Below are 26,316 nucleotides of genomic sequence, written 5' to 3'. Positions count from 1 at the left end.
TATTTAATGCGATTTACTCTTGAACTTGACGGCGGACCCCGCCACGGCACTTCTCCAGGAAGGTGTGGTCAGTGACGGCGCGGATGCGGATCCAACTGTTACTTTTTGGGATAAACAGATCGAAGAGACGCGGTGAGGAGTCGGAGGGCGGGGAGACGGTCCGAGCACTAACTTCTCCTGCGGGGGTTGGATTCCTACTTTCGCCGCGGACGCAGCCCGCCTCTGGGTCCACCTCTCCGGGTTAACCTGTTGGGATCCGCCGCCCCCCCTCCACCGCGACGCAGCCCGCCTCTGGGTCCACAGTTCCGGGTTAACCTGTAGGGATCCACCGCGACGCAGCCCGCATCTGGGTCCACCTCTCCGGATCAACTTGCGGGGACCCACCGACCTCCGGGGACCAAGTACAACAGGTCTGTGGATGTCAGAAAGCTCCATGTTTTTACTGTAAATATTTCTTCTTCTTCTTCATTTGCAGCGTCCTGACATTAAAGTGGTTCAGAAATTTACAGGTTTCATCGTCAGGTGCAGATTTGTAAAATGTATAAAATGGGGAAATTACTGTTCTTTGTTTGAGTTATTGGAATACTTTTTCCACAATCTAACTCTACATTATTGACTTATTTAACGTACCATGAAATGAGATGTTAAGATACTGGAAACGTACGCTTTAACCCAGCGTTGATACACGGTTAAACACAGTTAACATGCAGAGTAAAATAACAGAAGAACAGAATTAAATTGGATTAATAAAGTAGGACAGTGTTGCCTCAGTGTGTTGAATTGATTCATGTTCGTCAGTGATTTCCAGTTGCTTAATTTTCTACAGTGTTATAACTGTCAATTTACTATTTGATTGTGTTCTATTAATGTAAAGCACTATGCAAATGATGGTTATTTCTATTATTATAATCTCAAACGTTTATCTATTTTCATTGCTACATTCTCTATTTTTATCAATATTTATGTTTTTTTGCATATTGCCATTTTTTTCTATTTGTAGTTACATTTTGGGTTTATTTCATATTGCCAGTTTTTCTGTTTTTTACTCTTATTACTTCATTAGTGTCTATCTAACTTACTGCATGACTTAAAAGCTCCTTTACTCTGCACAGTGGGTGAAACAGGGTGTGGACGAGGCTTATGGTGAGACTGAATACATGAGCCGTAGTTTAGTTTGGATGGAGTTCCGACTGAGATGAGACCTTTCGAGAGCAGTGATTTTAACTCCCCCCTTTATGCCCCCCCCCCATTTAGGACGGCTCCTCACTCCCCCTTTTTATGAAATTATAGTTGCACAAAACGACATTTCTACGTGCGTTCAGTCACTCGAGTGCGTCTCCAAATGGATAGTATGCAACTGAACCTGAAACAGTTTTTTCTTCTTTTTTTTTCCTTTTTTTTTTCTTTATTGTAATCTTGCCAGTCAGCTTTTCACCCTGTGATCTTTTTAACACTGTTGATTACACTTTATCGCTTCAACTAAAATGTCACTTCTATTCTGGTTCCTTTCAGCGTGCTGAGCCTGGATCTGCAGCCTTGAGACGCTGGATTAATCATCTCACTGGTACAGTAACTGCTCTTCACTTACATAGCTCTGTGTGGGGGAGTACGTGTGTGTGTGTGTGTGTGTGTGTGTGTGTGTGTGTGTGTGTGTGTGTGTGTGTGTGTGTGTGTGTGTGTGTGTGCGTGTGCGTGCGTGCATGTGCGTGCATGCACTACTTTTCTGTGTGTGTACTAACTTGTATGTGTGTCGACGTGCACTTCTGTGTGTATAACTGTGAATATACAAACTTCCATGTATGCTTGTGTGCATTACTTTTGTCTGAGTATTTGCGGAGGGGTTTGCGGGATGTCCTGCCGTGTGAGTGTGTGTTTAAGGGATGACCTGCTGTTAATAGAAATACTATTACTCCATCGCATCCCTTTCCTTTCTGTGACGCTCTGGAAGACATTCCACTGGAAAGCTCCTTAAATGCATGAAGGTCGACCTCCCACCCCCCCCCCCCCCCCCCCACACACACACACAGTTTATCAATCACCCAGATACGCAAAGTACAGCATGTAACAAAAACACGCGTCAGTGTATTTCAGTCCTTTATGGCTGCAGAGAAGTGAAATTGAGCTTTGAATGCAGCGCTGGCTGCAGGAAATCTGTCCACTTGCTGTGGCTGTGACTGTGTGAGCGGAGTGAAGTTCCGTCCTCCGGGTGGGGTGCTTGTAGCTCGACAAGAGCCCTGGTGGAGTTGGGAAATCACTTGCTGAATCGTGTCTTCTCATGATTTTCATGCTTTTTTTAAAGATTGTCTCCTTACCGTACACTCACACCAGAAGCGACGTGCATCGACAAATCGGCTGGAAGTCCATTTCCAATGGGAGGTGGCAACGATGGAGAGTGACGTGATGATTGGCAACACGATTCCGGAGACTTGGGGGCGGGAGAAAGTTGAGCGGAGTTAAATTTGTGCTAATTTGCTAGCAAAAATACATTTCTGCTGGTCCATCTGCTGATAAATTGTGAACAAACTCTTGATTTTGGGTGGGTCGTTGTTGTGATAACTGGTTTCTCCATACTTTATGATGTAATGCTACACTTTTCATTTATACAGTTGAGATGTAAGATAAAACAAATGTGTGGAAGATGATTTCGGAGGTAGTTGGGATCCCTGGTGAGGTTAATTCCATGCACTGAAGTAAAAATTTGAAAATCCAATCCAATGTCCCCATTATGCACGGTGCTGATTATTATTATTTTATTTGTTTCAGCGCAAAATAAAAAGTAAAATTAAACAGAGTAAAATAAAAAACAGCTCAAAATATATAAAAACACAATGTTCTCAATGTGCTATGGAGAGTAATGGTGAAGAGCAGCGGACGGAGATCGCAGCTGTAAATTATGCGTGGAGATGGAGACAGGTCCCAATCTAGACCTGATCTAAGGTCTTCTACAGCCTTTCTCTCCTCCAGTGATAAGTGAAACGTGACTACAAAGCAGCCACCTTCACGGTCAGTTTTGTAGCCTCCGACTAAATCTGAATTTGATATTTGATGAACATCAAATTTTTTTTTTGTTTTATTTCTATAAAAAAAAACAAGACAGTTGGGGCGTAATGTAATCCGTGTGTACCCTAGCAGCAGTAACCGCGGAAAACCTATTGGGAGAAGAAATGCTCTTTTGGATCCGGCTGCCTCCATTGTTACTCTGATTAACGATGATATGTTGCTTTTAGGTCACGTACCGTGTTGTTCTTCAATAATCAGTGACTTGATTGTGTGTGTGTGTGTGTGTGTGCGTGTCTTTATTTCAGTGCCTCTGTATGGTTTTGGTCCAAAGCATTAATTGAATCACGTGCCAAACAGTGCATGTGTCAATCACACTGCAATGTTGCATATACTGTAGTTGCATAAAGCTTAAAGTTCTGGACTTTGATGATGTTCTTGGCTGGACTTGTTCTGGATCTCTATTTAAGATTCATAAGTGGACCATAAATAGAGTCTAAGTGGTTCATTTAGCGGACAGGAATTTGTACAAAGAACTAGTGGTGTTAAACTTCATCCAGATCTGTGTTTATTTGCAGGTTTTCCCCCTGCAAAGCCTGAAACATATTCCCTTCATTTGAATGTAAATACAGCTTCAACATGTTCTCACAGTCTCCACAATGTATCTCCGGTGTCGACACCTCAATATCAACACTGTCAACAAACAGTCATTACATTATCTACATACATTCTAAGGTACACGGTTAGTTGACTGAGGAGAACAGGTAGACGTGTTGCTATGGAGACAACCCCATCATTCGAGGGTTGTAAGTTCGGTTGCCGCTGATAGCCGTGGATTCGACTGAAATACCATGAAGCAACAAACCTCTCCTCTCCACACCTCCCCCCCTCCTGTCATCTTGTCTCCTCCTCTCTTCTATTCTCTCCCTTTCTTCCTCTCCTCACCTCCTCCTTGCCTTTTCCTCCTCACCTCTTCTGTCCTTCTCTCTTCTGCTCTATTCCCTCTTCCTCCTTTTCCCCTCTATTCTTCCTCCTGTCGTCTCCTACTATTCACCTTCTTCTCAAGCTTTTCAAAAACCTCTAATTTAGAAAATGATTCAGACTCCTTATGAGAAAATGTTTTTTTTCTATTTCAGGCCGTTTCAAGTCAGTTATCTAAGCGGACTTCATTGTACAAACTTTAATTGAGTTATTATTTTTTTTTACGTTATATTCTTTTTGAGAATAGATAAAGATAATCACAGGCATAATTAATGGAGTCCCTTGTGTGAAGATACTTTGTAATAAAACATTAGAGTGACCTCCTCAGTCGACCCACCACTTAAACACCACCAACCCATTGTGATCGCCTTGACAATTGAAATTGAAAACAATATTACTCAAGAGGAAAAAGAGATAATCTCATCACATCCCAATGGTTGCAGTTATTAATAGATTACATCTCAATGGCAAAACTATTGGCAATATCCAAAAACAATGTTGATTCATTTATTGAAATATGGGCTACTTTTATCACTGACATAACTCCATCATTTAATACTTGAGTCTTCCTAAATCGGGGCAATGTCATGGTGTTTTGGGGCATGTGGGGGTCCTCCTGGTCTGCAGGGGCTCTGTGGTTGGGTGGATGCCCGGGTGGCTCTGGGGACGTGTGTGGTGCGTGGGCCTGTGTTCGTGGGGCATCCAGGAACCCCACGTGGGAGTTGTGGCGCCCACTCCTTTACCCGAGTTGAACTGTGTGTTGGTTTGGGGCGGGGGTGTGGGTTCGGGTCTCGGCCTCGTGCTCGGCGGGTCTCGGCCCCGTGGTTGGCAGGTCGGCACGCCGCTGGGGTCGCCTGCCCCGTGGGTGGCTTGGCTGGGCTTGTGTGTCCTTCCGGGTCCCTGGGGGGGCTGCTTGCTGTGGTGGGTCTGGGTTGGGGTGTGGGGGGCGGCTGTTAGCCTTCTGCTTCTCTGCAGCGGGTGCTGGGGGTGGTGGAGGGCCTGTATATCAGGCAGCCTGCTGGCATCGGCGGAGGGGCGGGGGTAACACGGGGCGTCCGGTCGGCTGCGGTGGGGCGGGCCTCCCTCTTGCGTGGGCCGTGGGTGGGCATCGGAGTCCTGCAGGGCAGGCGGGCTGGGCGGGTTGTCGGTCACCGTGGGGCCGGGATCCGGGCCTGCGGTCCGTGCCTGGCGCACGTGCCCCAGGTTCTGTGCCTGCAGCTGCGTCTTTTGCCTGCACCTGGGGGTTTGTTGTATGTGTGCGCCCCTGGGGTGCGGGGTCTCTTCGTGCTCCCTGGAACTGAGTAATGCTCCTCTGGGCTGGGCGTGGGGGTTGCTCCACGGCCCTCTGGCTTCTCTGGGGGCCCGGTGGTCTTCTGTGGCCGCAGGGCAGGGTGCTTGGGGCTTTCCTGCAGCCGTAGGGTATCTACAAGGCTGCGGAGTTCGGGGGGCTTCGGGGCCCTTTCCGCTGCTTGAAGGCGCGACAACATAATACCGACCTTCTACACCAGAACCAATGGGGATAAGTCATGTACACTCACCGGTGGACATCTTACACACACACACACACATACACACACACGGTCCCATCACACACACCACCATTCCTGCTTGGAGTGCACCGCAGCATCCTCCTGGTTGCATCCCCCTCCTTTCCTCCCTCATTTACTGTCATAACTACTGTATGACAGGAAGAGGCCACGTGACCAGTTGTTGTTCCAGTTTTCCTGGACCTAATTAACTGTTTTTTAATACATGTTGTCGTCCAATGTTGTTTGGTTCTGTGTTTATTTTTCTCACCTGTGGTGACTCTCCCCCTCTTGGAGTAGTGATCAGTTGTTTATAGACCCAAACATAATAAAAAGGTCTCCAAAGAGAGGGTTGGTGGTGGTTCTTTATAACCAAAAACTGTGCTCTTGTCATTCTACAGGCCGTCCACAGGACAGAGTTATTGCAGCAGTTGTTGATGATTAAAGAATGAATAAAGAGTTGCATTGCAGGTTGAGAACTTGAACTCCACTTGCAGACTAACTCTGTCCTAGATGCAATGGAACAAATACTCTGGTTTAAAAAAATGGAAAAAAGAGTAAATATAACATTGGAGAGAACTTCAGTCCCTCTCAAGACGCAGCAATTAACTCCCCTGCTTGTGAAGCCTTTTAGACTACCAGAAAACTTTGACATTAAACAGTTCCGAGGAAGGATGGAGGATATTTTTTTGGCCGTAGACTTAGCTGTAGTCAGTAAGGTGGAAGCAGGAGGAATGGTGACAGGTGACAGGTGGAATTACCCAGACGCTGTACGCTGTAATCAGCCTGTCGGCTGAACTCGATTCAGCTTAAGCTTCTTACTGCTGCTTTCCACTCCGTCAGAACGTCAGCGTGGAAGTAACTCATTACAGGTACTTCCTGTAGTTGAGTAGATTTTTTTTATATACCCCAGAGTGCGGGCTATACAGTAAGTATTCTCACCCAGTCGGGCTGACAGATGCACAAAATCACACAACAAAGAACAAGTCAACCTGATAACGTCGCTCCATCTCTAAGGTTGATAACAAATATAATTTCATTTGAAAGTGGCTGTTTTTGATGATCAACATTTGAGCTTTGACTTGGATGTAAACTGTCCATGTTTCTGTCTTTTGAAAGCTGAAGGGTGTTGTAAAAGTAGCTGATGTGTAGTGGTGTAACGGAACGTAGGTGATCCATGAGTGATCCGTATGGGGACCCCCCTCCCCCCGCGGTTTTACTCACATGTGAACCGCGGATCAACCACAAAATTTAACCATCATAGTGAAATACAGTTTTACTGCCACTTTTACTTTTTAAAGTAATAATTCAATAAATCTGGAGATTTGCAGTGAAAAGAAGATAAAGACAGATGCTGCTGTGTTTTACTCTGAAGCACAGTAATTGGTTCACGTTGCGTCATCGTGTTGCTGTTACTTTGCCACATATCGTGAAGCAAATGTGGTCACTATGCGTCTGCTCGTCCCCATATTAGAGCGGTTAAGATCTGCTCGTAAACAAAAATATGAAGATACAATGTGTATTGGGAGATGCAGACTTCTCTACAAAATTGCTTAATTCTTCGCTTAAGTTTCTTATTGTAATTCAATTCAGTTACTGGGGGCAGATCTAATCATGTCTTTTCATCATGCACGCCTCATATTTTATTTAAACATTGGACATCTTGAATGTTTTTGTCATTTAAGACCATGGGCAAAAGTTCCTTGCTTTGTGTTTTACAGAATAAATGGAACCCAAAGTTATTTTTGTCTCCCATTTTTATTTTTTTCCGATCCGATCTGTGACTCAAAACCGTGATGCGAACCGTGAGTTTTGTTATCCGTTGCACTCCTACTGATAACTCATGGAAGAAGTACTCAGACCTTATACTTCAGTAAAAGTAACCTGGCATATAACTACTCTTAAAAAGTGAAAGTACCACATTTACATTTCTACAGCCTGTAATACAGAAACAAGTGCTACTGAACCATTTTTCTGTAGTTCATTGCTCATGCAGAGCCTAATTACAATTTACAAAAAAATGTATGTTTAGTAATTTTAGCAATAGTAATTTGTAAATATATAAATCCTGATGGGGGGAGGGTAAAAAATATATAATAATATAGTAACAGCAGGGTGTCATAATTGTTGCTCTTATGTGACATTGGGTACAGTGGTGAATTAGTAATATTACAGATTGTCAATACACCGATCCTCATCTCTCTCCGATGTAATTTGCTTCCAAAACCTCACTTGGTTTTACCCCCCCACCAAACCACTCTCCATTAGTTTGAGACGAGTCCTTTCAGCGGGCGCTCACGCTGCTTATTGAAGGGAGGCAGAATGCGGGAACAGAGGCAGGGTGGAGGGTCCACCGGGGGTCTTTGTGCGCTCGGTATGCGCTGCTGGCTAAGAGCTGTAACCAGCTGGGGGAGGAAGGTTTTTCAAAAGTAAGTTTGGTGTTTCGAGAGGTGTTGCCATGGAAGTGGTCAGGAACAGTGTCTCAGTGGTGAGAAAGTACACAGCCCGATTACCTAGTTAATTAAAGTAAAGATACAAATATTACACAGATTTTGCACAAATAATACTCAACTACAGGTGAGATGAGTTAAATCCAGCTTCTCTGGAGTACTTTTTAATTTTTTTTTATTAATGTAATTCTCACTTTCTCTTGCTTTGAGTAGCTGCACTTTACCTGGACAGCGTTTCTCAAGTTTGGGAGTGAATCATATAATGCAGTGATGGTATTTGTGTGTGGTAAACATACAATAAAAGGAAATAACTTTTTTTTGGCGAACTTTTTATGTCATTTTCTGATATGGAATTTAGGGGAAACAAAAAATAAATTTAATCAAGCAAAATGATCATCCATTGGGCTGAGAAATCCTTGATAATATTTACTGAAACAAATATTTTTTGGAAAAAGTTGGAAAGGTGCTGATTCTCCAAAAGGCAACACTCTGACACCAAATACAGCACGCCGTAAGGGTCAAAAAAGGCTGTTTGCGTAGCGATTCAATAAGCACCCAGCTGGTCAACACAGATAAGTTCTCTCGTTATTAATCAATTATAGAGAATTGCGCCATTCCACAGACCTGGTGACAGGCGCAAATCCGTGGACATTTGGGAAGGGGGTAGATTTCCACAAAAGTTTAACACCTGAACACCTTTGAAAACTGTTACTAAATCAATCCAAGTGCTTTTTTAAAACTTCCCCAGAAACAAACCTCGCCCTTGTGTGTAAGAGTCGAGTCCGGTGACTTAATGAGAGCCAGCACGTTTTTAAGACGCATTTGACAACGGACAATAAACATTCTGGTTCTTCCTTTGCAATTTGTAGGTGCCAGGATCAACCAATGTAGCTGGTTGAAAACTAGAGCAGCCTGGCTCTGTTGACCGTTGGGTTAGGAGAAGTGAGGTTCAGATAAACCAGTTCTACCTTATATGGCAATTACATATTACAGGCATTGATTGTCTGAATAAAAGCTGTACCTTTCATTTAATATATTTACAATGAGATTTTTATACAATATCTGACTCCCTGGGTTAAGATTTGGGTACTTATTAACCCCTTGACTATTTTTATGCACAAACGTTTTCCCCAAAAGAATGTGTCTTGAAGACAAAACGTTGATTTGATGTAATTAAAGGATTTATTACAAAATAAGCCTTTACAGAAAAAAAATACCTCTTTTCCATTGACAAGCTTGCCGTGAGTGGCCGCCATGCTGCCTCAATAGCATTTCCAGAGGACTTGGGGGCAACCATTTACCTTTCTGTAGATCTACTGTGGGCCACCTCTTGAGGTCAACCTTAAGAAGCGTTGATTATTAAGAAGTAAGAACAAATTAATCAGCCCAGATACTGTGAAATGAAGAAATACAGAATTGGAATAAGACATTGACCTTTGATTTGTGTTGCCTGGTGGCTGGTTTACCATGGAAGGCAGCCAGGCTGGCGTGCCAGTTCACAAAGCAGAGTGCCGGTCCGGCCAAAGCTCAAACTTCGGCACAGTCAATTTGACAAAACAAGCTCACTTCCATCAATAGCTAAAAGACATTTTTCTGAAAACGCAAAGCCTTAACCAGTAAGTAACATGATTCAATGCGTCAATGATGGTATTTCTATCTATTTCTATGGTTGTACTAAAATGTTTGTTTTGTAAACCTTGGACTGGTCGTAAAAATGTGTTAATATGGCGTTTCATGGGCACGTTAACATTTACATGTGCGATAATGCGATTATGATTTTAAGGTTAACCGTATGTTTTTCAATAATATTATAATGCAGAAGTTGAATTAATGGTTGATTAGACCAAAGGATCTCCAGCTCCAATCAATTCACAATCGCAATCTTGTTATATTTATAAATTTAGAATTTTTGTGCTCAAATTTGGTTCACGGGGGGAGACCATTTGGCTCCTTTTCATTCATTGCTAATGCCAAACCTCAAACCGCAGGTCAAACTACTTGCTAACCCACTTGAGTGGACTTCCAGTGAGTTAGATCAACCTCGGTTGAAAACTTTCAGAGGCACAAACATTTTTGGGAATACCATCGCCTCCAACCTGGCATATAGTAAATTAGTGCACCAAGATGGTGGCTTATGGTTGGTGTGAAAATTGGAAACAGCAGTGCCCTGTAGTGGTTGTTTCCAGAACAGTCCCTTACCGTGTTCCTTTCCAATAACGGATTGGAGCTCAGACCGTATCACGGCATTTTTCCATCTAGAGTGTTATGTCACGTCAGTGCATTCTCTTATTTTTTTCCAACTCTCCCAATGTCATGTTTCCTATGGATGGCGATGTGTTTCATATAAGATATTTAAAGAATGATTATCGCCAAGTATATAAAATTAAGTTTCAAAATTGTGGGGGGGGGGGACAAAAAAAACAAGCTAGTACTCTCTACTCTGAAACTCAGTCCTCCTTTGCTGAACACAGTCCTGTGGCTCTAGTTTCTCACCTCAGAGTGCCGCTGTCTGTCTGCGGGACTCCCCACTCTCCGGTGCCCCCTGCTCGGTTCTCCACAGGCCAGGCCGGAGCTCCACGGCCTGCTAGCAAGTATCTAAGGCCAACATAACCAAACCCAGCGCGGTCAAACCAACGTGACGGTTCCTGTTTCTTCCGGGCGTCCGTGGCTTGAGTTCAGTCTCCCTGAAGACGCTGATGCTCCGTTTCCAACCTGATCTTTATATAGTGTTAGAGGAGGGGCCATGCCAGGTATGACCGCTCTACGTCAGCGACTCATGATTTAACCCCGCCCAAAAAATCCGGACCACAAAAATGGTGAGAAGCCGTTAAACGGTCTAACTCCACAATTCAGTACTACATTGTTCAGTCTTTTCACGTGTTTTCACCAATTACCATCTAACATGTATAATGTGTTTAGAAACAAATTACTGAATTCAAGGCCATGGGAGGAAAAGCTCAGCTGGAATTGATGCTGATGCCCACTTGCACATCTGGGGTGGCCCGGTTCTGGGACATTTCTTCTTATTTATTTATCGTGTATGATTGTTGGACACAAGCACTGGCTCAGGCTTTCACCAAAGCCACTGGCTCCTTTGCTGTTGATTCTGGCACTGATTAACCCGCTGATGACCCTGTTTGGCTTTTCACACCCACTGTTATGTAATCTCCATGGAGCCAGAGAGTGTGCACTTCCCAAGTTGCACTAGGCCAAATAATTCATATTAGCCATTATCTTTTATATTGTATTTGTATAAGACATTTATTCCAGAAAACCTGCACTCACATAATGCTGTTTGCTGAAGCATTTCTACAGTGGGGCTATTGCATCACTAAATGCAGCCAATCAGATTATGTTCTGTGTCTTTTTTTAAGAATCTTTAATTGTCACGCAACACACCACACTACAACACATGCATACACACACACACGCACATGCTTTTTGGATGGTGGCCGGTGAAATGTGGCCTCTGCATTTGACCCATCCTGGCTTGTCCTTCCTCCGGGGGGGCAGCCAGGAGCAGTGGGCAGCTTTCGTCGACACGCCCAGGGACCTGGTACCAAGTGTCCATCGCTGGTGTTCTGAGAGAGAGTGACAGTGAAGATGGGTTTCGAATCTGTGTTTTGGCGGGAGAGTCACAGTGTCAGTGTCCAAGGTGTAAGGAAACAGGAAAAGTATCTAAATTTGAATGAAACTTAAGTCGTGGCACTTTTTATACGCCTAATAAGTGAACTAGGAAATGTCAATAGGACAAGATGGGAAGCTGGCGGAAACTGCTCGGAACCTCCTTTTCCCAGAGGGCCGTTTGTTTGCAGCTGGTTCTGTTGCTGTGGGTACAGGAGTGTTTGTATCTGTTTGGCCAGCATACTCTTATTGGCAGTTAAAACACATTCACTTAATGAGATTCTCTAATTTCCATTTGTCCTCCACACTTTTGTTTGCAGCCGAAAGACGTTATTTTATGAAGACGGTCAAACTTGAAATAATTTCACTGAGAAGCTACGGTGTGAAAAGGTTGGAGACCAAAACAAAAAATCTGGCAAAAGGAGATTCTCTGAGCAAATGGAGTTGGATTGGAGTAGGTTATACTGACCTGCGGCGCTGTTGACCCCCAAGCTGCATCTGTCAGATCCTTCACAGCAACAGTGGTGGCTGCTTGCCTGGGCTTGTGTCTTACTGCATGACTAAAACATCTTACTATCTTGAGTGGGTTTTTCTTTTTTTTTTTGTTTTGTTTTGTTTTTTGGAAGACCTTGAAAAAATGGCAGCAGTATAGGTGGTGGGAGGATCCCACTTTAACCCCCAAATGAATTTGACAAGTTTCGTTGGTATTGAAAGTCCAGCTGATGCAGACAAGGACGCTGGAGGAGTGGGTGTTGCTCGTCGTCTGGTCTCTATCACAAGCTTGAATCTAAACTTTAAAGGGTTACATATGTCACAGTGGTTTGGTCTTTTTTGGGGGGTTTTGTTTTTTACACCAAGGATATTTTTTCTCAATTTGTTCCCCAAGTATTAAAATAAGTTGCCCAGCAGTTATTTCTATTTTTTTAATGGAGGATAACATTTCTAAAACTAAACTCTACAAACTTGACAGCCGCAGAAGTCAGTCGCTGCCATTCACTGAAATGCGGTTTCACTTCCCAGGTGACTGCAACTTAATAACAAACAAAACAGCTTTGACGAGACCTAGTGTACCGTACCTGTAAAGAGGAGGCCAATGCCTGTTCAAAAACACGATTAAGTCATTTGATAATTGCTGAACACTTTTTATGAAATAATTAGATGCTTATTCTTCCATATTTGTGTCCAAAAAGCTCCATCAGTCACTTGGGTTATAAGTCATTTCCCCTTTCCCCACAGAGGTCAGGTGAAGGTCACTGATTAAAAAATTACGGCATTTAAAAAAAAAAAAAAAAAAAAAATCGTAGTTTGTGGTGTCTACATGAATGTTAATGTTTCTCCTTCTACCTCAATCAGCGATGCAGTAGAACAACATCCTCCTCCTCATCATCAGCGTCGCACTTGTCTTCACGACGTCGCAACCCCAAGATGGCCTCCTCGCCCCTCATGAACACTGATCCCTCATCCTTGCTCAAGCTCCAGGAAGTGGGCTCCAGCAAGGCGTCGGAGCAGGGGGGCTCCCCGGGGCTGGTGGCACCCGTCTACAGCCCCCCGGTGGGTGTGGACGGCCACGCAGTCTGCATCCCCTCGCCTTATACAGACAGCGCCCAAGAGTATGGCCACACCCACAGCCCGCTGACATTCTATAGCCCGTCGGTGCTGAACTACGGCAGGCAGCCAATCACAGACAGCTCCTCCGCTATGGGCCCGCCCCTCAGCCCCTCCCTCTTCTGGCCCCACCACAGTCACCACAATGTGCCGTCGCTGGCCCTGCACTGCCCCCAGCCCCTGGTGTATGGGGAGCCCAGCCCCCCGGGGCCCCTGGTGGAGCCTAAACCCACAAACAGGTAAACTTCCAACTTTTTAAAGGGACACCCCAGTTTGGGGCAATTTTTTACAGATTAAACAACAATCCTTGTTATATTCTATTTGATTCTATTTTATATTCTGAGGGCATAAAGTGAAATTGTGTGGATTAATTTAAAATTGTGATTCTAAAATACATTTTCAAGGCTGATTTAACAATATAGCATAAAGATGAAGTGGGCTGCAGTTCAACTGTGCCACAGGCCGAATGTGGCCCCTGGGCCTGCAGTTTATTACCCCTGCTTTATTGAAATTGTCTGTTAGCTTAATTTAAATCTTGGCTAGCAAGAAGGATTTGAGATGTGAGAGATTTGATTTATTATACTGTATCAGAAAAAAAACCATTACTTTCAGCGATGAGGAGATAGTTTTCACAATCCTAGAAGGTTTTTTTCTTTTTATTTTTTCAGTAAACTTAAAACGACAAAGAACATTTTGGATGAATGACAGACTGAAACTCACCATGTTGACATGTCGTTTGTCAAATAAAGCTAAGCTATGATTATGTGCTTGCAGCTTACTGCTGGGGAAGAGACCAGAGGAAGGCCTGGTGGGGGTCGCCAACTCTTCCTCATCCTCAGCAGGGAAGGCTGACATGCACTTCTGCGCCGTGTGCCACGACTACGCCTCAGGATATCACTATGGGGTGTGGTCCTGTGAGGGCTGCAAGGCCTTCTTCAAACGCAGCATCCAAGGTAGTGGAGCATCCATCTGATTGACCGTGCCTCCTCCTACCTGTTTAGTCATCCACCTGTGATCTCTTCATCTACAGGTGGATCTCACCCATCAATCTATTAATCCATCCATTTTAGTGTGGGGCTCTATCAGTCAGTTTGGTCAGTCCATTTATCCATAGCACTATCTATCCATTCATCTATCAATCCATCCAAATATCACCTACCTATCTATCTATCTATCTATATACGGCTGACAAAACGGACAATCACGGATCAATTTAAAGATGGGTAACTATATTGAACACACAGACACACACACAGAGTTGTGGTCAAAAGTTTACACTTTATACCTGTAAAGAACATGTATGTCATGGCAGTCTGGAGTTTCAAATAATTTCTTCAGCTCTTATTGATTGGGACACATACTTGTTTGGCACAAAAAACGTTCACAAATTTTGTTTTCTTTTATGAATTTATTATGGGTCTTTTGAAAATGTGACCAAATGTGATGGGAAAATATACTTACAGCAATGCTCATATTTTGATAACATGTCCCTTGGCCATTTTCAACTCAATTAGGCACTTTTGGTAGCCTTCCACAAGCTTCTGTTTGAATCTTTGACCACTCCTCTTGACAGAATTTGTGCAGTTCATCTTAATTTGTTGTCTTTCTGACACAGACTTGTTTCTTTAGCACAGTCCATATGTTCTCCATGTGGTTTAAGTCAGGACTTTAGGAAGTCCATTCTGAAACCTTAATTGTGTTTGGGGTCACTGTCCTGTTGGAACGCACAACTGCATCCAAGACCCTAACTTCTGGCTGATGATTTTAGTTGTACTTTTACCTGTATAATAACTGCACTGAACAACATCATGGGATCAACATAAAACAAATTTATTTTCTCAGCTCTCTTTCACAAATTGAAATTTCAAATTGAACCAATACTTTGAATGTAAGTGTGTATTTTGCGCTTGTGTAATAAATCTTTGTTTCTCATTTAGGACACAATGACTACATCTGCCCGGCCACCAACCAGTGCACCATCGACAAGAACCGTCGGAAAAGCTGCCAGGCCTGCCGTCTGCGGAAATGCTACGAAGTGGGCATGATGAAGTGTGGTAGGCCGCCCCCTTTCCCACATACTGCCTCCCTTTATAGGAGGCTGGTTTTGGATGCTGTGGTTTTGTTAAAACCTCTCTTACTGAAAGATAAACTTAAACTGCTGGTGGCAAGTTTTGGTGTGTATGGAAATAAATAAATATTTCCAAAAAATACTTCTGAAGCCGGAAGCCATTAATCAGCCCCTCCAGGATTTTTCACAGTTTTCAATTTTTTGTGATTGTTGTGACTGAAAATGCTTGATTTTGGAGGAGCTTTTCTCAAAACTTGCAATGCAATTTTCAAAGTTTTGTGGGTTTTTTTTGTTGTGTATTTATTATTTGCAGTAAACTTGTAGAAATGAAAAGCAAAAATGAAAGCATTTCTTTTACTAGGCCTACTACCAATGAGTCATATGTAATCCCTTGTTATGGTAATACACATTCTGCAGAAACAACTGGAAATATTTTAGTACGAACCTTATCTTTTTTTCTTTAATGTGAACAACCATGGGTTCAGTGCTGTTGTGGAAACAAAACTGTTGACTTGCGTTGAAACTGGTTTTCTTTCCCTGCCTAGGAGGTTTGTTATTCCAGTAAGATTAAAATCTAGATCCATCAAGTTCATCTAACTGTGATCCTGTTGGCGTGTGCAGGCGTGAGGCGCGAGCGCTGCAGCTACCGGGGGTCCAGGCAGCGGCGCAACGGCCCCCAGGCTCCCAGGAACCCCACGGGGGACCGGGGTCTGGCCAGGGTGGGGATGATAATGGGCCCTCGATCCCAGAAAGCCCTCCTGAATCTGGAGGGCCCGCTGTCCTTCCCCTTCCCCTCCCTGCCCATGGCGGAGCCCCGGCGGCGCTCAGCCATGACTTCCGAGCAGTTCATCCACCAGATTATGGAGGCGGAGCCTCCGGACATCTACCTGATGGAGGAGATGAAGAAGCCCTTCACTGAGGCCAGTATGATGATGTCCCTCACCAACCTGGCCGACAAAGAGCTGGTGCTGATGATCAGCTGGGCCAAGAAGATCCCTGGTCAGTCTTTCTTTCTTTCTTTCTTTCTGAGTGCCTTTTTTTAACAACCTAGAATGTATCATCCATATTTAATTTTCTTACGCCTTGATTTTTATAATGCCTTAGCCAAGGTACTATGGCTCAGCTACAGATGGTGCAAACGCAGCTGCAAGTCAAGGCGCCTCCATCAAGGCTAAAAAAAAAAACAAGGGTGACCCGTCCTTTGCTTATGTTGTATTTTGTATTTTAGTATTTGTGTGATCATGTGTGTTTGTGTATCTGTCTCAGTGCTGCTTGTATTTTTTCTTATTTTTCTGTGATAATTATTTTGTCCTCTGTTCAAGGACTTTGGAACTGTTTGAGAAGGTGCTATTTAAATACAGCTTTACTGACTTACCCTCCTCTCCTTACTGCTCTCCTCTTCTCCCTTCATCTCACCTTCTGCTCTCTTCCTTTCTCCTCTCTCCTCCTCTCCTTTCCTGTCTTCTTTTCTTCTCCTCTTTACTCTTTGCTCCTCTCCACCCTTCCTTCTCTCCCCTCCTCCTCTCCTTTTCTGTCTGCTCTCCTCCTTTCTCCTCTTCTACCATCCTCTGCTCTCCACTCACCTCCTCCTCTCTCTGTTTTCTTTTCTCCTTGTCTCCTTTCTTCCTCTCCTTTCAGATGTTAAGCCCAGCAGGAACCTCCTTATGACAGGTGTTAACTTGAGGAGTTCACAAAAAGCCTGTTTTGTGAACAAAGGCCATCGTCTGCTTTTTAGGCAGATGGAGGTCTAAATGAGGGAACAAAGTCATGTTCATTAAAGAGCAAAAAAAAAAAAAAAGAAGCCCTCCCAGTGTGCAGACAGGTGAACAAGGGGCCGTTGAACAAAGGATGGAGAGAGTTACTGACTGCGGGTTGCTGATGTCACGGTGATGTCCTGTAACTCTGCCGCCGAGTTCACACTTTAGGGCGTCAACTCTCCATATTATTTAAATTTGTTATAAGTGTCTTTCTAACAGAACAGAAATACATCATCAATAAGTTCTTCATGTTTTTAAATCCAAAGATGTAGGTCTGTATAAGATCACGTGTGTGTGTGTGTGTGTGTGTGTGTGTGTGTGTGTGTGTGTGTGTGTGTGTGTGTGTGTGTGTGTGTGTGTGTGTGTGTGTGTGTGTGTGTGTGTGTGTGTGTGTGTGTGGTGTATTTGAATATTGATTGTTCAGGGAGCTGAGCCTGGCAGACCAGATCAACCTGCTCAAGTGCTGCTGGCTGGAGATCCTGATGCTGGGGCTGATGTGGAGATCTGTGGACCATCCTGGAAAACTCATCTTCTCCCCAAACTTCAAACTCAACAGGTGGGTTGGGGGGGGGGCACTGTTGCTGAAGGTGCAACTATAGATCTGCTTTTAAGTGTTAATCCACCCAACATGGACAATCTGGTGAATAAACACTTAAACGCAGCTCTATAGTTGCACCAACATTACAAGTTCCAGACTGCCATGGAATTCCCTCCACTGCCACATGCCGTCTTTGCCTGGTCACTTTCTTTTCTCAAAGTTTTTCCAAAGAAAAGGGAAGGTGTGCTGGTTAAATCAGGTTGGGTGGATGTTTAGCTGAAGGACGGGTGGGATAATTGATTTGGTGTGTGTGTGTGTGTGTGTGTGTGTGTGTGTGTGTGTGTGTGTGTGTGTGTGTGTGTGTGTGTGTGTGTGTGTGTGTGTGTGTGTGTGTGTGTGTGTGTGTGTGTGTGTGTGTGTGTGTGTGTGTGTGTGTGTGTGTACACGCAGATAATAACATTTAGATAAGCGTCACACTGGTGGTTACAGTATGTTCCTCTCCACACTCAAGAATGAAACGCTGACCTACTAATAAAGCGCTCCAAACCGCAGAGCAGTAAAAACATCAACATTTTCTGCAGATATACGACTGGCCACTGATTTCCTTCTGCCAGGATTCCTTATCTCCCCCCTCCTCTCCGAGGCTCGACCTTCAACTTTGTTCAGGTGGCATGCAGCACTGATGCTGCTGTTCACCTTTAAGCCTTCACAGTAAAAGCGTTAGATGACATTTAGGGCTCTACTTGTACTTACATCCATAGAAACTTATGGACTGCCAGGGAAGTCAGGCTGAACGAATAATCAAATTCAAAGCCATATCGCAATTTAACAGAACGCAATTTTCAAATTGCAAAGCCTGCGATTAAAAGATTAATAAATAAATAAACAAATAAATAAAGACAAGTGTTTTGGCGTGAAGGGGGAGCGATCGGGGCACATCTTGCGCCCCTGTCGGTACCGACGATGCGCGTACCAGGACAATGTGTTTTTATTTTACGTCTCCTGAGGGAACGAAACCATGCGTAATGGGGACACTTTCTCTGTGCCCCCCGATCGCTTCAACCCTCCGCGTTGCTGCCCCGGTGAGACCCGGTGCTCTGGCCCAGGCCACAGCGTGTAGAGTCCAGACGGAGCCTCTGTTTGCGTCCGTTTGTAAGTGTGTATTGTAATTTAATGAGCATAAAGCTGTCCCTGAGCACACGGAATGACACTCCGTGTGTGTGGTGTATGCTCCCAACATTTTTGTTGTGTTGCTCATACTATAGAATGATTTATTCCTTGTATTAAGTGAATAATGCAGAACATAAGGAACTTAAAAAAAAAATGCAGACTAAATCGCAATATTGGTCTAAAAAAAAAAAAAAATCGCAATTTGTTTATTTCCCCAAATCGGTCAGCCCTACAGAGAAGTCAAGAGATGTAACAAAGTGGTCATCCATAACATTATTTATCCATATTCTATACTTTATGAAGCTGTTTCCATTGTTTGTGGCTGGGTGATGCCTTTTCTAGGGAGAATGCACTTGGTGAATTTGCGAAAGCAGTGTCGCTGTAGGGTGCGGTCACACCAACAGGGCCGTTGTTTTTTCCTTTGTGAGTTCACGGTCTCCCTGAAGACGCCCTTTACTCCAGGTGTTTATTCCTAAAACAGCGTTTTATCCCAAACTCTGGGCTGGTAGCTTTGCTTATTTCACCCCTGTCACCACCTGGTGTTTATATAGTAAGAGGAGGGGCCGTGCCAGGTATGACCCCTTTACGTCAGCCACTCATGATTTAGTCCCGCCCAAAAAACCCGAACCACAAAGACAGTGAGTAGCACTATAACGGTCTAACTCCACAATATTTGTCACATACAGTACATATACAGTACATACTTCCATACATATAGGCAGTGAAATGTCTTTGCAACACACCCGGTGATTATGCAAACTATGTTCTAGACTGAACACCATAACTAAACTAATTACTACCTAACTAACTGAAACTAAATGTAGAACCTTTTTCCAATAAGGAAGAGATAATGCATGATAGAAATTTTGAGAAATTAATGTTTTTCTTATCAATGGAACTGGAGCTCAGTTTGCTTTGGCAACAGAATCAACGTGTTCTCCTGCCAATAAAATAATTTAAACTGAACAGAGGAAGAGGCAGATAAATGAGAGGAAGAGGGAGATGTCCTTGTGCATTAATCTCTCTCCAGGGTAACCATCGCTATAGGCTTAGCTTGACCTTGACGTGTTTTCAGCGCAGCACTGTGCGTCTTAGCGGCGTGAGCGCCCGACCTCGCTGCAGAAAAAACATTCCAGATACAACCGATCCACTTACACACCGAGAGGATTGGAAAACCTCCATCTTCTAATGAACCTCTCTCTCTCTCTCTCTCTCTCTCTCTCTCTCTCTCTCTCTCTCTCTCTCTCTCTCTCTCTCTCTCTCTCTCTCTCTCTCTCTCTCTCTCTCTCTCTCTCTCTCTCTCTCTCTCTCTCTCTCTCTCTCTCTCTCTCTCTCTCTCTCTCTCTCTCTCTCTCTCTCTCTCTCTCTCTCTCTCTCTCTCTCTCTCTCTCTCTCTCTGCGCATGCGCTTCCTGTTGTACTGGAGTTCACATGTCAAACAATCACAATAATACTGGTGTGTGTTCCCTTATTTCCTGAGTAGGGGTGTAAAGCTCATTTCAAGGGTTAAAAGTGAAGAGAGAAAGAAATGAAGCCATGAGATGGTGTTTTATTCCGTCAAGCCTCTCTTTTAGGTTCTCATCTGTTCTGTGTCCGTCGCCTGTTTGTGTGCGCGCGCGCACACACACACACACACACACACACACACACACACCCTCTGTTTCTGTCACTCCCTAAAAGCTGACCATTCACTGCATTTACACCGCGTTCCAAATTATTATGCAAATAATATTTTTCTCTGATTTTCCTAAATAGTCGATGCAAATGACAGTCAGTATAATTTTCAAGTCATCAACTGTTAGGGTATAATTTGAATGTTGTTGAACAAACCTCCCAATGATAACAGTATTTTTTTTTTCAAAAATAAAAAAACTCAAAATGCACTGTTCCAAATTATTATGCACAACAGAGTTTCAAAACATTTTATAGGTTGTAAAAAACTGAAAATGGTCATTTGTTGAATGTGCAGCATTAGGAGTCATATTTACTGACATCAAAGTTATTTCAATCAAAAACATCTTAACAGGCCAAGTTACATGTGAACATAGGAGCCTTCTTTCATATCACCTTCACTGTTCTTGCCTCCATTGAACTTGTGAGTTTTTGCAGAGTTTCTGCTTGAATTTCTTTGCAGGACGTCAGAACAGCCTCCCAGAGCTGCTGTTTTGATGCCAACTGCCTCCACCCTCAGATCTGTTGCTTGAGGATGCTCCAAAGGTTCTCAATAGGGTGGAGGTCAGGGGAGGATGGGGGTCACACCATGAGTTTCTCTCCTTTTATGCCCATAGCAGCCAATGACAGAGGTATTCTTTGCAGCATGAGATGTTGCATTGTCAGGCAGGAAGATGGTTTTGCTATGGAAGGCACGGTTCTTCCTTTTGTACCATGGAAGAAAGCGGTCAGTCACAAACTCTATATCTCTCTACTTTGCGAGGTCATTTTCACACCTACATGGACCCTAAAGGGGCCTACCAGCTCTCTCCCCGTGATTCCGACCCAAAACATGTCTCCGCCACCTCCTTGCTGACGTGGCAGCCTTGTTGGGACACGGTGGCCATCCACCAACCATCCACTACTCCATCCATCTGCACCATCCAGGGTTGCACGGCACTCATCAGTAAACGAGACTGTTTGAAAATGAGTCTTCATGTATTTCTGGGGCCCTTGCAACCCTTTCTGCTTGTGAGCATTGCTTAGGGGGGCCCAATAGTAGCTTTATGCACAACTGCAGCCTCTGGAGGATCCTACACCTTGAGGTTGGCTGGACTCCAGAGGCACCAGCAGCTTCAAATACCTGTTTGCTGCTTTGTAACGGCATTTTAGCAGCTGCTCTCTTCATCCCATGAATTTGTGGCAGAAACCTTCCTCATTCTGCCTTTATCTGCACCAACCCGTCTGTGCTCTGAATCAGCCACAAACCTCTTCACAGTACGATGATCACGCTTAAGTTTTCGTGAAATATCTATGATTTCATACCTTGTCCAAGACATTACACTATTTGATGCTTTTCGGCAGCAGAGAGAACCTTTTTCTTTCCCATGTTGCTTGAAACCTGTGGCTGCTTAATAATGTGGAACGTCCTTCTTAAGTAGTTTTCCTCGAATTGGGCTCACCTGGCAAACTAATTATCACAGGTGTCTGAGATTGATTCCAGTGATCCAAAGAGCCCTGAGACACAATACCATCCATGAGTTTAATTGAAAAACAAAAAATTAAATGTTTATGACACTTCAATCCAATTTGCATAATAATTTGGAACGCGGTGTACAAGCACTTGAATGAGCCGATCATAATGGAGTTCAGGCAGTCTTGTTAATATTGTTGCCGTCATGTAAACAACTTCCCTCCATTACCTTCGAGTTCAACTCAAAATTGGTGCAACCGCAACCCGATGAACGCACCCAGAGTTCTCCCCCATCATGTAAACACCTCCACCCAGACACCATCAACGGAGCCAAACTGCATGTGCGCCAACAAACCGGCCATTCCGACACATATATTTGACCAGTAAACACGTTCACTTTTGGTGGAAAAAAGAGTTTTTTTCGGTTATAATTTATCATCATTTTTATATAAAATATGGGACTTGGATTTTTAATTATTCCCATAATATCACATGTTTGTTTGTTTTATGAACAATTTAGATACATATTTTTTATAAACAATAATAAACAACATCAGCAGAGGGGGCGAGTTGGACAACTTTTTTTAAATAGTTTTTTTATTTTGATAAATTCTCTCTCAGGGATGAAGGGAACTGTGTGGAGGGCATCGTGGAGATCTTCGACATGCTGCTGACCGCCACGTCTCGCTTCAGGGAGTTGAAGCTGCAGAGAGAGGAGTACGTCTGCCTGAAGGCCATGATCCTGCTCAACTCCAGTGAGTCCGACGCCAAGCACCGCACATTTCAACATCTATACCTGCATTCACACAGGCACTGGGGTAAACAAGGTGAATGGAATCTATCCATTTAGTAAAATTTTGATTAAGAAAAAAAACAAAAAACAGTCACGCTTCAATTCAGTATTGATTCGATTCAATATCGATGAGACAACTTTTAAACATGAGAATTGTTATTGACCATTCGCTGTACCATTTGATGTGCATTGCACAAATATCTGATAAATATAATGTAAATAATAGACAATAAGATTATATAATATTTTTATTACTGAAGATAAATATAATGTAAATAATAGACAATAAGATTATATAATATTTTTATTACTGAAGATAACATTGAAAATGATGTTCATTGTAAGTAATAGTGCTTAAAAATGTACTTGAAAGGCCTTAAATTTCATTTTTTAGTGCCAGAATGAACTCTGTATAATGCATATATACATTATGTATTTGTAGTTTTAATGACTTTGCACGTGTGCATGTTTGCGTGAGTATCTGTTTGTGTATGCGTGCATGTTTGTCTTTAAGTTTAACACTTTATTTATGCATTCATATTCTGGAGTGGGATTCGTATTGATGGATTGCGGTCTTACATGTTTGACTGTGGTAAAGCTAGCTTGTATCCCAGATATTTTACTCTCAACAAGATTAGTGGTTTTTGAGAAGTTGGGTGCAGGGGAGTGCTCCGCGTTACATGAGCTCATCAATGCTCTGACGCTTGTTTACATCCACTTGGAAGAGGCTGAATATCAGATGCAGGCCCAACAAGAAAGAACAGAACCGGTCGAAGAACGGAACTAGCTTCAAATGTTTTTAATCTGTTGTCACAAGGCAAGATGGACAAATGCAATGCTCAAAAGCCTGGCTTGCCAAGCTGAATATAAAGACTATTTGGCAAAGGATACCAAATGGGAAAAGAAAAGTCTGGAATTCTGAAATGGTCATAACGTGAAAGTTTAATGCAACACATGAAGATGTTTTTTGGGGTAAAACCTTCCATGCATCTTCTGAAACTGCTGATCCATCAGGCTTACGGAGGCAACTGGGCAATCAAAGCAGAGCAGACCTCCCTCTCCCCGGACACACACACACACACACACACACACACACACACACACACACACACACACACACACACACACACACACACACACACACACACACACACACACACACACACAGCCTGGCAGACTCTGTGTTGACTCTGCTTCGCTGCAGCTGGAGCAGAAAGAAAGAACAAGTTGAGCAAGAATAGAGAGAAGAGGGAGGGAGCGCAGGATTTATGGATCTGGACGGAGAGAAAGACGTGTCCTCTCCCAGCGCTGTCCTCTAGAGGAGGACCAGATTTATGGACTCCTTAATGTCCTCCCTCTCATCTGCCCCCTGGCGGCTCACAGGGAACTGCGCGCCAGTCAGGAACACTTGAGGAACATTCCTCTTGGGGGAACCTGAACCTCCGACGACTGGAAGCTTTGACGTCCAGGATGCTGAAGAATCAGCCGGACAGTTTATTTCTATCGCCCCGCATCGCAGCTGCAGCCTCAAATGCCTAAAGAATGCAAAGAGGGGAAAGTGAAGGAAAGGGTTCGCAGGGTGTTGGAGAGTCATGGCTGCAGAGCGGCTGCTAGAGATGGAGGATGGACTGCTTTTATGGATCATTTTTTTCTTTAGACCCTGGTTTTTATTTGTCAGGGTCAATTTTAAACACCGTCCTTGCATTATTTCCAACATGTACTCATAACTCATGAAACGGTTAGGATTTTCATTTACTATCATCTTGAATCGTGTTTATATTTAACGGAAAACAAATGTATATTTTTGCAATATATTTCAGAATATATAACAACTATTATTGACACTTATAATATATTTTAAGAGATCATTTAAAAAAAGGTCATATTTTCAATACATCTGAATTATATAAATGTAGCCATAATATTATTGATATTTGGTATTATATCCTTGGCGAAAATGGACAATACATAAATGAAACCTCTTTTCCTTTTTCTCCCACACCTTTCAGACATGTGCACGAGCACCCCGCAGACGGCGGAGGAGCTGGAGAGCCGGACCAAGCTGCTGCGGCTGCTGGACTGCGTGATCGACGCTCTGGTGTGGGCCATCTCCAAGCTGGGCCTCTCCACCCAGCAGCAGAGCCTCCGCCTGGGACACCTCACCATGCTGCTGTCCCACATCCGCCACGTCAGGTGAGGCGACAGAGAGAGAGAAAAAGAGAGATGCTATCATAGTTGCTCGTTGATGAGTCTAATGAGCAACAGGCGTACAGCCACCCTGGGCCCCAAGTAATTAGACCCAAAGACAGGTGTGACTGCTCAAACCACACCATCCCCACACCACAATGGATATAATTATTTTGATCCTGAGGCTCTCATCATGGTTGTTAATGATATTAATGTACATACCCTTATGTTAACATTTGTTAATTTATTATCAAAAAAGCACTATTTAACTTAATAATTTTTTGTGATTTGTGTATTTATTACCAAAGCATTTATCAGTAATACAGTTAAAATGGAAAAAAAAAAGAATGAATGTGTTGCGTTGCATATTGATTTCAGTGGTCCTCCTAAATGTTCTGCTGGTGCTCCCAAAATGTTCATTAAGGAGCAGCAGTGCTACTAGTGGAAACAGTCTGGAGCCATGTGTTATTTTTTGAGTTGCATGTGGTGTATCAAAGGTGCAACTGATGACTTGATTCACCTGTGGAGCTTCATTCCAACCCTAGATATGAGAACCTTTTAGGGTTTTCTAAAAGGTGTTTCTCTGTTGGAAGATCACGACCTTGGTCTTCTTGAAGTGCACTCTGAGAACAGGTTTGATGAATGTCCCCCTCCCTCCCTCCCCCAGTAACAAGGGAATGGAACACCTCTCCACCATGAAGAGGAAAAACGTGGTGTTGGTGTACGACCTCCTGCTGGAGATGCTGGATGCCAACATGTCGCCTTCGCCCCCCGTCCTGGGATTCTACCCCGAGCAACCCGCCGGCCCCCACCACCTCGCTCTCGACCCAACCTCCGCCCATCACCCCGCCCCCCCGCACACCCAGGCTGATCCCTCCATCCTGGACTTGCACATCCAACCTGCTGCTGGTCCTCAGACTGCCGAGCTGGATCACAGCGAGTAAGTTCTGAACTTGGTTTCTGTATTTCAGGTTTGTTTGGTTGAGGAGGTTTTGTTATTAGTATGGTTATTAATATTGAAGTTGTTGGGCTTATATTGGACTTATATTTTTATTATTTTTGGATTAAGAATTGAGAAGTGAGTGTGTGAGTGAATTGAGAAATTGTTTAATAAATCAAAGCAATTAAAAAAATGTTCAGTCACACTTTTATCTGCAGGTATCAGCAAATTATTTTTGAGGTTAAATTTTTTGATGCCATTTTGTTAACATTTAATCATAATACTTTGGATGGAGAAAAATTCAACCAAATTTTAGTTTTTAGGTTCAAATGCATCCAAACTTGACATTTATTTTTTCCCGACAACTTCCTCAATTTTGCACTTCTAAATTATAAATACTTTGATACCCCTAAAACTTACAGTACAGTTAAATACTTTTTGATGTATAACTACAACTAAATGATTTAAAACTAATGAATTTAATGTTTTCAGTCTTTATTATGCAAATACTTTGAAAGAAATTTGGTTGATGAGTTGTTGGATCAACTGGAAAAAAA

The 26,316-nt window shown here is 43.4% G+C and overlaps 1 protein-coding gene across 1 annotated transcript; it reads left to right on the top strand.

Annotated features, from left to right (window-relative positions):
* Positions 1-273: 273 nt before the first annotated feature.
* On the top strand, positions 274-25,763 carry esr2b (estrogen receptor 2b; the record flags this gene model as incomplete). The annotated part of the gene is made up of 10 exons (XM_080012679.1): positions 274-410; positions 1,513-1,564; positions 12,932-13,422; positions 13,958-14,136; positions 15,121-15,237; positions 15,873-16,254; positions 17,433-17,564; positions 22,461-22,594; positions 24,642-24,825; positions 25,487-25,763. The coding sequence occupies exons 3-10, from the start codon at positions 13,004-13,006 to the stop codon at positions 25,761-25,763; spliced, it is 1,824 nt and encodes a 607-aa protein (XP_079868805.1). The 5' UTR covers positions 274-410; positions 1,513-1,564; positions 12,932-13,003.
* Positions 25,764-26,316: the final 553 nt, after the last annotated feature.

Source organism: Zeus faber, assembly GCF_960531495.2.
Source record: "Zeus faber genome assembly, chromosome: 13".
Lineage (NCBI taxonomy): Eukaryota > Metazoa > Chordata > Actinopteri > Zeiformes > Zeidae > Zeus > Zeus faber.
This window is presented reverse-complemented; position numbering and strand designations above follow the sequence as displayed.